Genomic DNA, 14,303 nt, shown 5'->3' on the forward strand with positions numbered 1-14,303 from the left:
TAAAGAATAGACATATTAAGTCTAAGGTAAACAGATTTTCATATATATGGGAATGACATCTGTCAAAGTCTCATTTACACAATTCTTAATCTTTCTTTGTAAGAGAAGTCAAATGAATAAAAGACTAAGTACAAATGAGCAAGAAAGAAACACCATCAAATAAATAAAACCAATAAAAGATTGAATAAAGGCACGCATACGTGAAATATTTACCTAAAACCAGCCTGAGTCAACAACAGATGACAGAAGGTTCTGTCATTTTAGCTTTTAGCAATGGGATCTGAATTATGTGCAAATCACAGAGAGCCAGAAGAAATAGAAAATATGTCATACATCAAGACTTCCTCCAACACCTAAGCCTGAAACAATCCATTTTTCCATGATTATTTAGGTAGAGTAAAGGCATGATGCAGGATCCCAAACTAGAGGTGATGGACATCGGGATACCAATAGTACATATAAAAGTCCGTTCACTGCTGATCAGGGTCTTCCCGATGGTGATCAGAAACACAGGAGGAAGGTAAGAAAAGATGGTCATCACCAGGCTGTTGACGAGCGTCTGAATTGCTCTCTGCTTCTGTGGGTGGATTTTTTTCCTGCCAGAATCAGAGCGAACCAGTGTATAAAGGATTAAAGAATCACAGATTCCAATCATTACAATGGTTACTACAAACGGCACAATGAGAACAAAGGAGTAATAATGGTCATATGAAAGAAAAAAAAAAATCCCAGTGACAAGTGTCACTGTCCACACGATGACAGCCAGCACAACCCTGGGAGTCAGACTCTTCCTCTTGTGGTAGGTGATTGGATGAACCACGGCCAGGTAACAGTCCAGACAGGTACAAGCCATCAGGAGGGGTCTGCCACACGTGTTGAAAGCAAAGATACCATTCCAAAGCGCTTCAAACGCAACATTGTGCAAGATCAAATGATTTATGAGTCCAGGTGGAAGGAAGGCCAGGAAGATGCCATCCATGACAGAGAGGTTCAGCATGAAAAAATCATTTGGTGTGAGGGGAGTTCCTCTCTGGAGGGTCTTGGACATCTCCCAGAGGATGGCAACAATGGCAGGAACTCCGAGAGCAAAGCAGAGACTTGAAAAAACTGCCCAAACAGACCTCCCTTCTTCAATGCCATCACAAATACTGAAATTAAACTCCGTGAAGAAATGTCGTACTGGGACAGAGATGTTTGACTGATGCTTGGAGTGGAGATGTATTTCTGTCATCATTATTGAGCAGAGTAGCCGATAAAGACCTGGTAGATTAAAAAAAATAGTACTTTAGAGCATTTGAGACACTTAAATCTTACACTCTTTAATGAAAAAGTTATGTACATCACATCACAAAACCCTGGAAATTCTTACATAGCAAGTTTTCAGCCACTACTCTACCTGCTTTTGAGGGTTTTATAGAGAAGTTTTGAAGGAGGTGCTGCTGTAACTCACTGTCTCGACTAAAGAGCCAAACACCTGCATCAGTGGATGGATATGGTTGGTTGTAGATATCAGTCAAGTTCATGATTAGTGTTTGTGACAGTGGCTTATAATGTAGTTATGGAAAACAGCAGACCCATAAATCATAGCAGCCCTTCAAAGGCTCAATTATCCAAAGCAGCAAAATTTGTTATGGATTTTCGCCATACAGTGACAACAACAAAGCCTCTTGGACCCTTTTTCCAAATCAGCAGGAAGTCCATCATTTTTACTCTTTGGGAACAAAACTACTTATTAATTTTTATAGCTCTGGTGTCTCATCAATTTTGATATTTCACCATGTAACAGGAAGTTACAGCCATTCAAACACACAAGGTGAAAACTGCCTTAAACAGTACTTATAAGCTTACAGCTTACCTCTGAGCAAGTCAGTGTAGCCTACCAATTTTAAAAAGCTGTCACTGCACCACCTATAGGAAAGACCCATTCAGACCTCCAAGACATGATTCAGTTTGTTACTTTGACATTCTGTGGCTGTGCCTTAAGCCCAACATGCTCCATACCTTGTGTGAGAAGGTGTTGGTGCCCGCTCAGTTGTCCTTGAGTTACAATATTGGTGGATATCTGACAATATTGGACAAAGCAAAATGTTGGCCTGACCAATAAAAGCTGTGTTTTTTTTTTTTACAATTGCAAAGCAGATGGATACACCATCTTGCAAAGCTCCCGTCTGAACCATTTGAGCCCGGTTAGAAAGTGGCCGAACCAATCAGCGTCGTGGGGCAGTTGTGTTGAGTTTTTTTCAAAAATGACAAAAGTCGTGTACTGACATGTCTACAGTCGCCATGGTTCGCGTTATGCAGTTCTCTGTGGAGTTTACTCCTCAATAGGGGCACAGCATAATAGCAGCTATGTCATGTTTTGTTGCTCTGATTGGCCCGTAAAGATATGACGGACAGAACGTTCATCCAATCACCCTCCGAGATCTTTTTTTCAAAAGCTCTGCCCTTTCCCAAATGCTGTCTATGAGTGGTTTACCAGATGAATGTTTGAAACAAATACATCTGCAGAGCCAGGTTAGGTTTTTGTAAGGTTACTGTGTGAATAAACATTCTGTAAAATGTTCCAAGTATTAGGCTGACATTACTGTAATGTCACTGATCTAATAAAGGGGGCTCGAGGTGATTTTAAGATTTGGCAACCACAAGATGATGCATGATTGCCAGCCACTCTATGACTTCCAGAAATTATTTTTTATTGCTTTCACCTCTGCTCATTTAAGATGTTTAGATACACAAAAATGAAAACATGGTTTAAAAACTCATTCAATGAACCCTTTGTGATGTCAGGTGGAAAAAACTCAAAGTATGTGGCTACATCCTATGTACTCTATTCAAATTTGGTGTCAAAGCGCTTATATCATTAATGTCAGCTTAAAGTCAGATGTTGTTGCCGGCCAAATGTCTTGAGCTGAAGTCAGTCAGCTATCAATACCTTTCTGATAAAGATTTTTCCAAACAAAAATTCAAGAAAATGTCCAAGAATAAATTTGGATTTAATGACAACTTTACTGTTTCTCAAGACACTTACTGTCCCAGAGATGGAAACATTTTAGCATTTTTACTTTGATAAAGTCTTCCAACTGATGGATATCATTGCAGTAACTGACAAGTGGCACAAGAGGGAGCCAAACTTGTGGTAAAGACAAGTTGTAGCACTCCCTTACACCCACACAATGCCTATGGAACTTCTATAGCCAGTTGAAGTTACCATCAGTGGTAGAAATATGCAGCACCTACAGGTAGGGCCTTTGTCACTGGTTATAGGTTTTCATCCTTTCATTTGACTTGTTCAAGGTGTACCACGCCTCTTGTCTAATGACAGTAGAGGCTTGAGCTAAAGATAATGAATTCATGGATGGCTCTTTTCATTTAATATCAACATGTTGAATATTAAAGATGGCAAAACTTGTCCAGAAGAAAAAAGAATGCTATCATACATTCAGCAAAAATGTATGGGAAATACAAATAGTTAAGCTGTTGGGGCCAGCTTAAGTATTTGTTTCAGAAAGCATATCAGAAGTCCACTGAAACTTTTCTCTACTGACCAATTTTCTGTGGGATTTCCTTAAGTTTATTTCCTATAAGTCAATCTTTTTCATGCTTTAAAGGTAAATTTGTGAAATTAAAAAAAAAAAAATCAAGAAATGTGTAAAAATTCCTTCCAGTCAGCAGCTTGCACATTGAGTTGGTTCTGTATTAATTTAAATTCAAATTCAAGATGCAATACACAATAGATGCGGTTGTTTTTTTTTCTTTCTGTCTGAATAAGATAAGTCAATTCAAATAAATCCTGATACCTTCCTCTTTGTCTACAGCAGAGGACCACCAGACTTCAATCTGGGACATCCAGAGGATGCCTCGGGCCATTGAGGATCTGATACTAGTTTACACAGGCGAGGAAAGGATCAATAACCTTCGATAGCCTCCACCCAGCCTGACTGTGACAGAAGAAAAATTGCCCTGTTTTCCTGAATTTCCAAGACAGTTAAATAGCTAATAAACTCAGAAAAAGACTTTTCTTACACAAGTGAAAGCAATATGCTTTTGTATGTCAAAGATATGTTTTCAGTTATTTGTAAGGAGTCCCTATGACAGGAACCAGGCAGCACCGAAAAGATTATCACAACTACCTTTATTTAAAAACAGTGAGTGTGCATATCTTGGTACTTTTTAGATTCACATTTAATGAAACACAATAGAAATGTTAATATGAGGCATTTGTTGTTGTTAAAGAGTAAAGGAATAATTGCGCTTGTTGGAAAGCTTGCTTGTTCACTATTTTCCCACCATTGTGCCAGCTATATCCGTCAGGTGTTTGGGTAAAAAACACAAAATGCAGCTTTAGCCTAGCTTAGCTTAGCAAATTAGGATGCATGTAGGCTATGAAAACATCCCCTTCAGTCTGCGTAAAATACAACTACATTTCATCAAAATATCTGAATCTTACAACACTGCTGTTCAGAAAAAAATCTAGAAACTGTAAACAGAGCTAAATAATTTGTAACTAAATCAGAAACTTCAGAAATCTATTAATCTTTGGTTAATAAGTGATAAGTTACAATGTGTATTGCTATGAATGCCATAAGAAGTTAGCACATGTAATTTGGACACAAAGCTTAGCAGTTATTCTCTTGTTGAAGCTGTAGCTAAATAGTTTTACACAAAAAACTCAAATGAATGCAAGAAGCTGGAAATACTGTTGATGACCACTGTCAACACTTCCACATGTAGCATCAATATTAACTTCTGGTCAAGGCTAACAGATCCTGCATGCTAGCTGTCAACAGCTATTGTGCAATTCCAAGTTCAGATGAAGTAAACTGGTATATTTTGTAATAAATATTCACCATCTTGGACACATCTTAATCAAGAAAAAGTAATACCCACAATACATTTCTGTGTATTATAGGCAGTGTGTCTCAAATTACACACTTCTGTTGGTATAACGCAACACATTACACTTAAATACAGAGCACTTACTCACTCAGGTAAGTATTGTCTTAAATCACACACTGCTATTTTGCACAAACAGGAACGTCGCTTTACTGCCTCTGATTACTTTTATTCATTTTTAAACAGCAAGTTTTAAACAGATGTTAGCCAATTGTAATCTGAATTTGATAGCTTTTTCACTCACTATTAGATTAATGTACCTTGTATTGTATGTTGAAATTATTTGCCGCTGCTATTGGTAATAGAACATTAGCTAGCGAGAAGATCCTTACGTTAGCTAGCGCGCTAGCATGCTAACAGTACATCTGCTACTTTATATGGTGTTCTTTATCGGTTGGAAAAAGCTCATCATTCATTTAGCTAATCTTTGAACGGTTGAACGTCTATTTTAAACTATTTAGCTTTAGCTTTATCAAGAGAATCTCTGTTGAGCTTTGCTTACAAATCTTTCAAAACATGAGGGAAGATTCAAGCTAATAATGCTTGTGTATGCTAACTGCTAACTATAACATGGGCAGTAATACACGCTGTAATAAGTACTGTAGATTTTGTCAGTGTCTGATGCAGTAAAAAACAAATAATTTAGCTTATTGTAATGCTAACAGTCATAATAAAAGTAGCTCTGTTTATAGTCTTGAAAATTTATCTAAACAACAAAGTGTTGTAAGACTGAGGTTTTCTGATGAATGTAGTCGTATTTTACTCAGATTTCAGGGGATCTTTGGTGAGACTAAACTTAGAAAATGTAGACTATGTTCTTCCTACTTTTTCAGGCCAAGGTTGGCTAATGTCAGCTGTGCGCTTTTTTAAGTAGTCATGCCAAGTAACAGCTGCAAGTTGTAGACTTAAATTACTGTGCAGATATTAATATATGTTGTATGTGAAACAAACTGCTGCAAAGTCCCTGAATATTCATATTTTCAAGTTGGAGCAATTTTTTAGCTCTCAAATTACTATTTTGGCCTCACATTTTAAGTATAGGTCTGGCTCTGTACTTGTCACCAAAAAAAAAGAAAAAAAAAAACAAAAAACGAATACAAATACACATATTTAAACATCAGAAAATTGTCTTCTTGCTCTAATTATGCAATTTAGTAAAGACATAAGGTATAAAACATTAAAAACGATGTAAACAATATATTGTTCATGATCATCCTTAATTGTGCATATGCTGTAGATTAGCAATGCTCCCTTAATTTGAATGATAACTTTGTTGCAGTGGTCACTGACTTAGTGTAATCCTATAGTGATGGTACTTTAGCATTTTTTTCTTTTTTTTTTTTTTTGGTTTACCATATTTTCAGATGTTATTTGTTTGCCTTAGGCTGGGTGTATACTGTGCAATTCCAAGCTGATTGTATAAAAGTGGTACTGATTGCATTAAACTCATACAGCACAATGGACAGGTATGACCCTAGTGCTCACATTGTGCAAGTTTAATTTGAACAGAAGGTTGACAAATGTCAAAAAAGAAAAGTCCCACATACGGAGATTGGAGTCATCTCTGTAAGTATTTAAGTTGACCCACATGCACGGCTCAAATAGCTGCAAACAAACAAATTCACTCACTACCTCACACAAATAGACACACACAACAACTAACATGCTAAATCATAACAAGTAATTACTGTCTGATGAAGTTTCACAGATATTTCCTGATTGTGATAGGTTTTTTATGATAAGGAGAATAAAGACACAGTGCTTATTGTGTGGCCGTATGAATCTGTAAAACCAAAACATCAAACATGCCAGAAATTTCCCGACTTAACCGGAGCAGCAATAAAAGCTGTTGTACCTGCACTATCAAGCTGAAATCAGCCTCCATGTGAAAACCAGTTGTTTGACTCAATACAGCGTCAGAATTGGCTTGAAATTGCAGTGTTCACCCAGCTGAAGTGTATACAGATTACTGATAAGTCATATGCATCTTTCCCAACGTCTGTAAGTAGCACTTTACGACTACTTTTAAAGTCACACTGGCTGCCGAGGAATTCTTTTTTATCGAGGATGTTCAGGTGACAGAAGTACAGGGTCTGAGAGGTGTTTCTGGATCTCATTCGGTCCTGATGTGTTGTCCAGGTTTCCTGGCAGTGATGGGTAGCGTAGTTTGCCATTCAGACTTGGGTTTTCCATTAAAGAGGAGTTGACTGATGGTTGGGAGGGTGGAGGAGTCAACCCTGTATGGGTCTCAGTTTCTGGAGTGGTGGTCATAAATGTAGTGTCATCTGATGCCACAGTCACATGGACTCCACTTGACAGTGACTCTTGGGACTTCTTGCTGGACTTCAGGTCAGTCTGAGTAGAGGTCTAAAGGGGAGAAATTACATAAAAAGCTACAATTAATTAACAAGCTGTTGACTTACAGAGTATCTGATGATGTCTTGAAAGGTTCCATTGTAATGCTCTACCTGTGTGGGTGCCCGACTCTCAATCTGCACTGGGGAAACAGGGTACACATTGTGCATCACGGATGTCCCAGTCCCGTACAAACCAGATGAGTCTGCAGATAGGGTACTAGATGATACAGTGCTGTAGGCAGGAGGTACAGGAGCTATCTGCCTTTGTAGAAGCTGGAGAATAACATTGATGTCTGCTGTCATACGAGTCTCAAGTCTGGGGAATGAGGAGAGAATCAATTGTTGCAGACATCCAGGAGGGCTTTATTGACAAGATTCTTTCTTAATGCACAGACAATCTAGGTTCTGTTATGTGAGCACCTAAAAGGTTCTTCTAGATGCCCAAATAACTTTACCTATATTTTAATCACTAAGAAGAAAAACTAAGAGCATACTAGACAGACATCTAGAGGATCCAAAGGAATTTCCTGTTGTGCCATAGCACTTGATTATCCAAATATGTGAAGCACTGCATGTCTTGAAAGGTCCATCACCTGTAGCTCATTGCATCTAAAATGGACCCCTTTCTTCCAGACAATTACTTCTCCAAAAGTCCCCTTTCTTCCTGTTTGCCTAAGGGACAGTCTTTGCAAACATTTGCAGACCTAACTGTTGATGTAATCGCAGCTGTTTGTTCACCTCAGGAATTGTCTTGTTCAAATAGGAACATATATGAATGGTATAATGGGGGGCCTGGCAAATAATAATTGGACAAGCTTTTTCTGGAAGGCTACAGAGTGCCTATGAATGCTGAACTTTTGCATCAATGGGTTATAATACAATACAATACATACATTATGACCCATGGAAAAGCCAGTGAGTCTTGTTGTCTTATTGTGTAAGCTGTAATTTGTATCAGAAGCGAAAAACAACGGACATCTTTTTTTCACTAAACTCACCTGTTGAGTTGTGAATGTAAGACTTCAAGTCGAGACTCCAACTCACTGGGCCGGTCTTCTGGGAAGGGTGGTGGGTGGTATGAGTTGCGAACTGAAGAAGACCGCCAGGAACGACTGGGAAACTGTTGTGAGTGTCGGTCTGGCCAGTATTGATACATTCCCGGAACATTTAAAGATGAAGCTGAGGATAAAATTATGAGTATGTATGGGATTTAAGTTGTGGGAATCTTTAATGCCTTTAGTGATACAGAGGAAGAAATGTATTATGCACCTTGTTGCATTTAACCACCTAAGGTGCTGTAGAGTTTTAAGGTAAACAAGGCATTCAACATATTTTACAACTTTAGGATGGGAAAAATACAACTAAAATAGTGTTTTTCAAATGCAGCTGTCACCTTTGAGCCCTGGCCCATGAAATATCAATAAATGCAGTTTGCTGAAACTTTAAAATATCAAGCATCCATACTATGTCACTCTGTCTAGAACAGACTTCAAATAAGACTTAGAACTATCTACCTTGGTGGCCATGGTCCATCATTGGCTCCCTGCCCACTGTGCTGCCAGTAGAGGGTAGAAGCTGCACTACAGAGGGGGAGTAGTCCCGTCTAATATCTTCGGAAGGGTAGAGCTCTACTCTGGCACCGTGCGCAAGAGGTTTAGCCAGGTCTTCACTTGACTGGGAACATTGGGATCCACAGCTACAGTGGTCATCCCAGTGGGCCTGATTTGTTGAGTGATGATGATGATGGTAGGATTGGCGAGGGTAGGGGCCTTCATGATCCATTCCATCTGTTCACAGGAAAAATTAAAATACTCTTTAGTGCTCAACCTTTTCAAGGTGTTTCAGCTACAAGACTTTTGTTAGACCCTATTATCTCACCTGGCTTGATTCGGCAGTCCATGGCATGGTTTCTGTGTCTTGGCCTGTGACAACACCCACAGTCATCACCAGAATCATCAGAGGTAATTATTGGTGGTATTTGTTCAGCCTAAATAACAATAGAAAATAATAATAACGATTAGTTTATCGTGTGATGTCTTCTTGGAAGTCTGTTCCAGCATGGAACTCTTCAATTGCCTGCAAGAGTTACACTTTTCTAGTTTTTTGAAAGGCCAAGGCGCTCAACAAGATGGTTTATAGCCAACAGTACTTGAACAGTATTTGCATAATTCCAGTAAAGGACAGGCACTCTATTGATAGTGCTGCTTGTCATGTATTCACATACATTTCCTTGTGCCACTATTAACAAGTCTATTGTATGCCAACATACATCTCTCAGGTCAACCGTTATCTCCAGGTTTCTCCAGAAGTTGTCTGCAAAGCTGGGGTAGATGTCCAAGACCTCTAGCAAGTCCTCCCTCAGAATGCGGTGCAAGTCACAGTAGGTGATGGTGTAGACATCTGCATTGGACTTTCCTGGTTCATCGTACAGATGGATAGTCTCCCCAAAAATGTCATTCCTTTCTGCAAGATAAATCATATTTTTATTAGCCTGTGATGCAGTAGATGATGTTTTGGAAATATGGATTCTGGAGCATTTTTGACAAACTACAATGAAACTGTCTGTGGTTAGATGGCTTTACCCAATATGGCAACCACAACGTCATCTCTGATGACCTGAATGGAACCACGAGTGATGAAGAAGAGCGAGTCAAGGATATCTCCATAGTGGATAAGAGTATCTCCCGGAGGAGCATGGACTGTCTTGAATCTCATTCCCAAGGCACGCAGACAGGCCTGACTGCCACCTTGGAAAGCCTTGCAGTTCTGTAGTAATGATCTGTTCAAGTGAAGACAGATGTCTGCCTGTAGTGATTCTGGAAATCCTTTCAAGACCTGAAAATGAGAAGACAAGATCACTGACAAGTTAATTAGAGAATGCAGAGATCCAATTCAACAAGGGTCACAGGTTAAAGGAGAATGAGGAAGTACTATAACACTTTTACTTACAGCATTCATGTCAATGCCATTTGTGTAGGACCAGGCATGCTGAAAGTACTCCTCCAACCGTTGGCGAAGGCTACCTGGGATTTGGTGGAATCGAATGAACTCTTTGACTCTCAGCATCTGGGTGTGGTAGCGGGTTGTTCCTGAGTAAAGTCGCTGGATGATAGCTGACACATTCCCAAATATGCTGGCATACATGAGAGCTGGACGGAAGAAACAATAAAGACAATATATTAGTATATTAGAATAGTAAGGGATTGTTGGAAATTATAAGGTCATCTTAACTTACAGCCAATGACCATGACGCAGATAGAAAAGATCTTCTCTGAGTTGGTGTTCGGAGAGACATTCCCAAAGCCAACACTTGTCAAACTGCTCAAGGTGAAATAGAGAGCAGTGACATACTTGTCTTTGACTGATGGGCCAGAGCTGGAATCACTGTCATTGTATGTTTTGCCAAGTTGTTCAGCCAGGTTGTCGAGCCAGCCAGTCTCTGTGTATGGCCTCTCCACAAAGCCAATGGCATACCAAATGCAGGCAAGCCAATGTGCAATGAGCACAAACGTGCACATCAGCAAGAAGAGAACAGCGGCTCCATATTCAGAATATCTGTCCAGCTTTCTTGCCACTCGGACCAATCGTAGCAACCGAGCTGTTTTCAGCAGACTTGTTAGGGTCGCCATCTTCAGGATCAATGAAGGACAAGGAAGATGGTGTTAGTTAAGGAAAGTCTATCAGTTTACTGAACTTGAGGACTCATGGAGAAATAATTTCAATGACACTTTAGGACAACAAAGTAGTTTTAATTCTTACCTCATCAGAGCCAGATCTGAAAATGAGGAGGTCAAAAGGGATTGCTGCAAACAGATCAATGGGGAACCAGCCTTTGATATAGTGCTTGGCGATCCGGGCCGGCTGTGTGACCACCTCATCGTTTTGGTCAACGTAAGTTGTACGTAGGTTGATGATTATATCCACAATGAATAGCACATCCACCATGAGGTCCGCCACATTCAGAGGGTTACATGTGTACCCACAACTCCTTTGACGTAAGTCCCCATGTTCGTCCAAGAGAAAGGCAGCTGAATAAGGGGTGAAAACTGCTGTGTAGAGGACCAGAAGGAGAATAATCCAGTCCCAAAATGCCTTGAAGGGGCTGTAGTGAAGCAAGATCCACCATGTCGTCTCAGGCACCTGGAGTTTGTATTCAGGCAGTACATCAGACTCCAAAGAAAGTACCTAAGCATAAAAAGTACATCAGTAAGCTGTGATTTTTATCAGTGATCACTAAACTAAGATAATCTTCTTATCAGTGTTTGTATCACGGACTGCTGCAAGCTCCTAAGGGGGGAAAGGGCAGAAAAAACTGTACTTTCATTCTGAAATAGAAGGCGTCTCGTGTATTGCATCCAGATAGAATATATATTTCCTGATGGTATAAAAGCATCGAATTTGAAGCTAAAACAAGAGTGTGCTGTAATCATCTGCATCAGTCACACATCAGCCTGATATGTTTGCCTAAGTTAAAGGGAATAAAAGTGTGTTTTCTTTTAGTACTCTTTAATGTGGCTAAATGGTCTCCTTCTCCTTGTTTTGTTTGTTTATGTTCCAGGTGATGATCACTTTGCCTGAATCAGTTTCATATCTATCACAAACTATCCGCAAAGGCAGCCATGCAGAATGACGAGCCTGAGGGCTGCTGCAGTAACACCGATAGGCCTGAATTGAACTGCGCTTAAATGTAACTTTGCTTTTCATACCCACAAGGGAAACATTCAGCCACCAAACAATCTATTGATTGTTCCACTTGCTGGTTAATTAACAGCAGTCCCCTTATGAGACTTTTGTATTTTATAAAAACAAGTCATGCTTATATATGGCTGATTACTGTCGACTGAAGGAAGCGAGCACTCTACAGTGGAAGACAATTTAAAATTTGGTGACTAAAACATGCTCTTAATTTGGAGCTTTTAATTGGGACTTCCTGGTTCTCAGTAAGGCAGAGACTGAGCCCTATCTGACCATCTTATCCTCCGTACCTGCGTGACTTTCTCTGTGACGTTCTGAGAGCGGTCCTTCACCTTGGAGGGGCTGAGCAGCTCCATCCTCTGAGTCGGGGGAGAGCGGCATTCAGGGCCCATGCTGGCAGGTCCACTCTTCCCAAGGTCTGAGTCAGACATGAAGCTCTGCTGGCCTACAAGTGATTGTAGAAACATATTTTTACTGATAGTCAAGCTATTACAAAGCAATCTTTGTTTACACAGGTTTGCACATTTTTATAAAGACATTTGGCTCACCTTAATTTCTACAACTATTTCAGTCATCAGTATCACTGCTTGATATATTACTGGGCTCCTTATGCTGTCTTTTTCTAGTCCTTTATGGGGCATTTTTGCCATATTTGATGTGAGAAGTCTTTGTATGAATGCAAAAATGGAACCCCCACCAGTGACGTTTAATATTTTGTGCCCTCCCATATCAAATTCCTCTCTGCTCTGATGTCCCAGAATGCAAGTCTGGCTGTGCCCCTCCCAAATGCCCGATAGCCTCAACTCTAGACACGGTATAACTGCAGAGGGAAGGCAGCAGCTGAAATGTAGAAACATCCCTCTACTCTTGCTAATCTTCCATCAAGCCATGCTGCTTTGAGAAATGGATACATTCAACATACCTGAGTGTCAGATCCTTCTCTGCCTTAAAATCTAGGACGCCATGGTTCAAATATCCAGTCTTCAGGACACTTTTAGGACAAAAAAACTCACACTCCTCCATCACAGCTCATAGTTAGGCAGAACAAATACACGTCTTTCATTCGGATGTCAATGTTGAACTCTCCACTGTGGCACAGGGCAGTGGACTGGCCTGCAGCTTGCATGTTGCCACGCGACTCTCACAAACACTGGGAAACAATCAATGCCATGATATTGGTGAGAGGAACTGACAGAGAAATCAATGACAAGCATTGATAAACAGAACAAATGGGCTCAGAGCCATTATACTGAACTTCCCTTATGACATCAAATGACCATCTCAGCATTCCCATACGCAGTTTGATAGTGTAGCTCTAAAATATAGTTCAGGCTGTGACATACATGACAATAGGGTGTAACAAATAAAATCAGCAGGCTAAATGTATAGCGCCCGCTCAATATGTTGCATACATAGTGTTAATATGGCATCATATTGACTGCAATGTTGGCACCACAGTAATATGAAGGGGTAATGACCTGTGATGACATTGGCTCAACCCGTCCTTCAGCTGTAACCTTTCGCCATCTGGATTCTCATTTTCTGAAAACAATACAATAAATGTACGTTGTATTATTTTGGATGGCAGACCTCAGATGGCATACAGTGCTTAACAAATTCATTAGACCACCTGTCATATCTGTCTCAGAGACCATCCAGCATCATGAAGTGCTTTAATGCAGACTCTTTCATTTTCAGTGAGCTCTCCACATTTTACTATTTAGAACAGGAATGAGGGATTTCAAACTGAATTCGCCCAAATTTGAGCCGGAAATGAATCAAGCATAACATTCAACCACTAAAACTAATAATTCTGTTCAGGAATGCAAGTAAATAACTATAATTTGACATATTAATCAAGAAATAATAATGTGCTTTACTATTTTTTTCTTTTTTTTTTTTTTTGTAAATCAGTAAATTTGGAAATTCGTATATAACAATAATAATTATATTTTAGCATTTTAGCATTTCTGTTAAAAAGCTTCTACATATTGGTGTATTAACCATTGCAGAAACATAAAAAATGATTTTGGTAATTACCAGTGCTGTTAATTTAGGGCAGCTGTGGCATAAACCTTACTTTGGTTAGGGTTAGAGTGGTCTAATAAATTTGTTAAGCACTGTATTTTTTACCTTTATGCCTTTACAGCAGTGCTTCCCAAAGTGTGGGCTCAAGGCCTCTGGTGGGCCCTTTAGGTACTGCAGGTGGATTGTGAGGGGTCACTTAAATTAAATGAAAACCGTAAGAATGATTTACATTTTTTTAATCAATTTTCAATTATTTTAAAATAACTGATTCTATTTTTATAGTCTTGAAAAAAAGTTAGGAACTAAACAGCCAGAAAATGTAACTTGCTG

General features: G+C 39.5%; 1 protein-coding gene across 2 annotated transcripts; it reads right to left on the reverse strand.

The window, feature by feature from the left end:
- Positions 1-4,133: 4,133 nt before the first annotated feature.
- Positions 4,134-13,615, reverse strand: LOC121528880 (potassium voltage-gated channel subfamily H member 6). Of its 2 annotated transcripts, none has more exons than XM_041816523.1 (11): positions 12,278-13,615; positions 11,010-11,435; positions 10,486-10,879; positions 10,200-10,399; positions 9,833-10,085; positions 9,520-9,713; positions 9,129-9,237; positions 8,765-9,037; positions 8,249-8,429; positions 7,362-7,566; positions 4,134-7,260 (listed from the first exon to the last, which is right to left on the reverse strand). In XM_041816523.1, exons 1-11 carry the CDS (start codon positions 12,410-12,412, stop codon positions 6,952-6,954), a joined length of 2,679 nt encoding a protein of 892 aa, XP_041672457.1. In that variant the 5' UTR covers positions 12,413-13,615; the 3' UTR covers positions 4,134-6,951. The 2 variants fall into 2 exon arrangements, with proteins under 2 accessions (XP_041672457.1, XP_041672456.1); XM_041816522.1 differs by having other exon boundaries at positions 12,236-13,615.
- Between the last annotated feature and the right edge of the window lie 688 nt (positions 13,616-14,303).

The sequence above is a fragment of the Cheilinus undulatus genome, linkage group 20 (genome assembly GCF_018320785.1).
Source record: "Cheilinus undulatus linkage group 20, ASM1832078v1, whole genome shotgun sequence".
In the NCBI taxonomy this organism is placed as follows: Eukaryota; Metazoa; Chordata; class Actinopteri; order Labriformes; family Labridae; genus Cheilinus; species Cheilinus undulatus.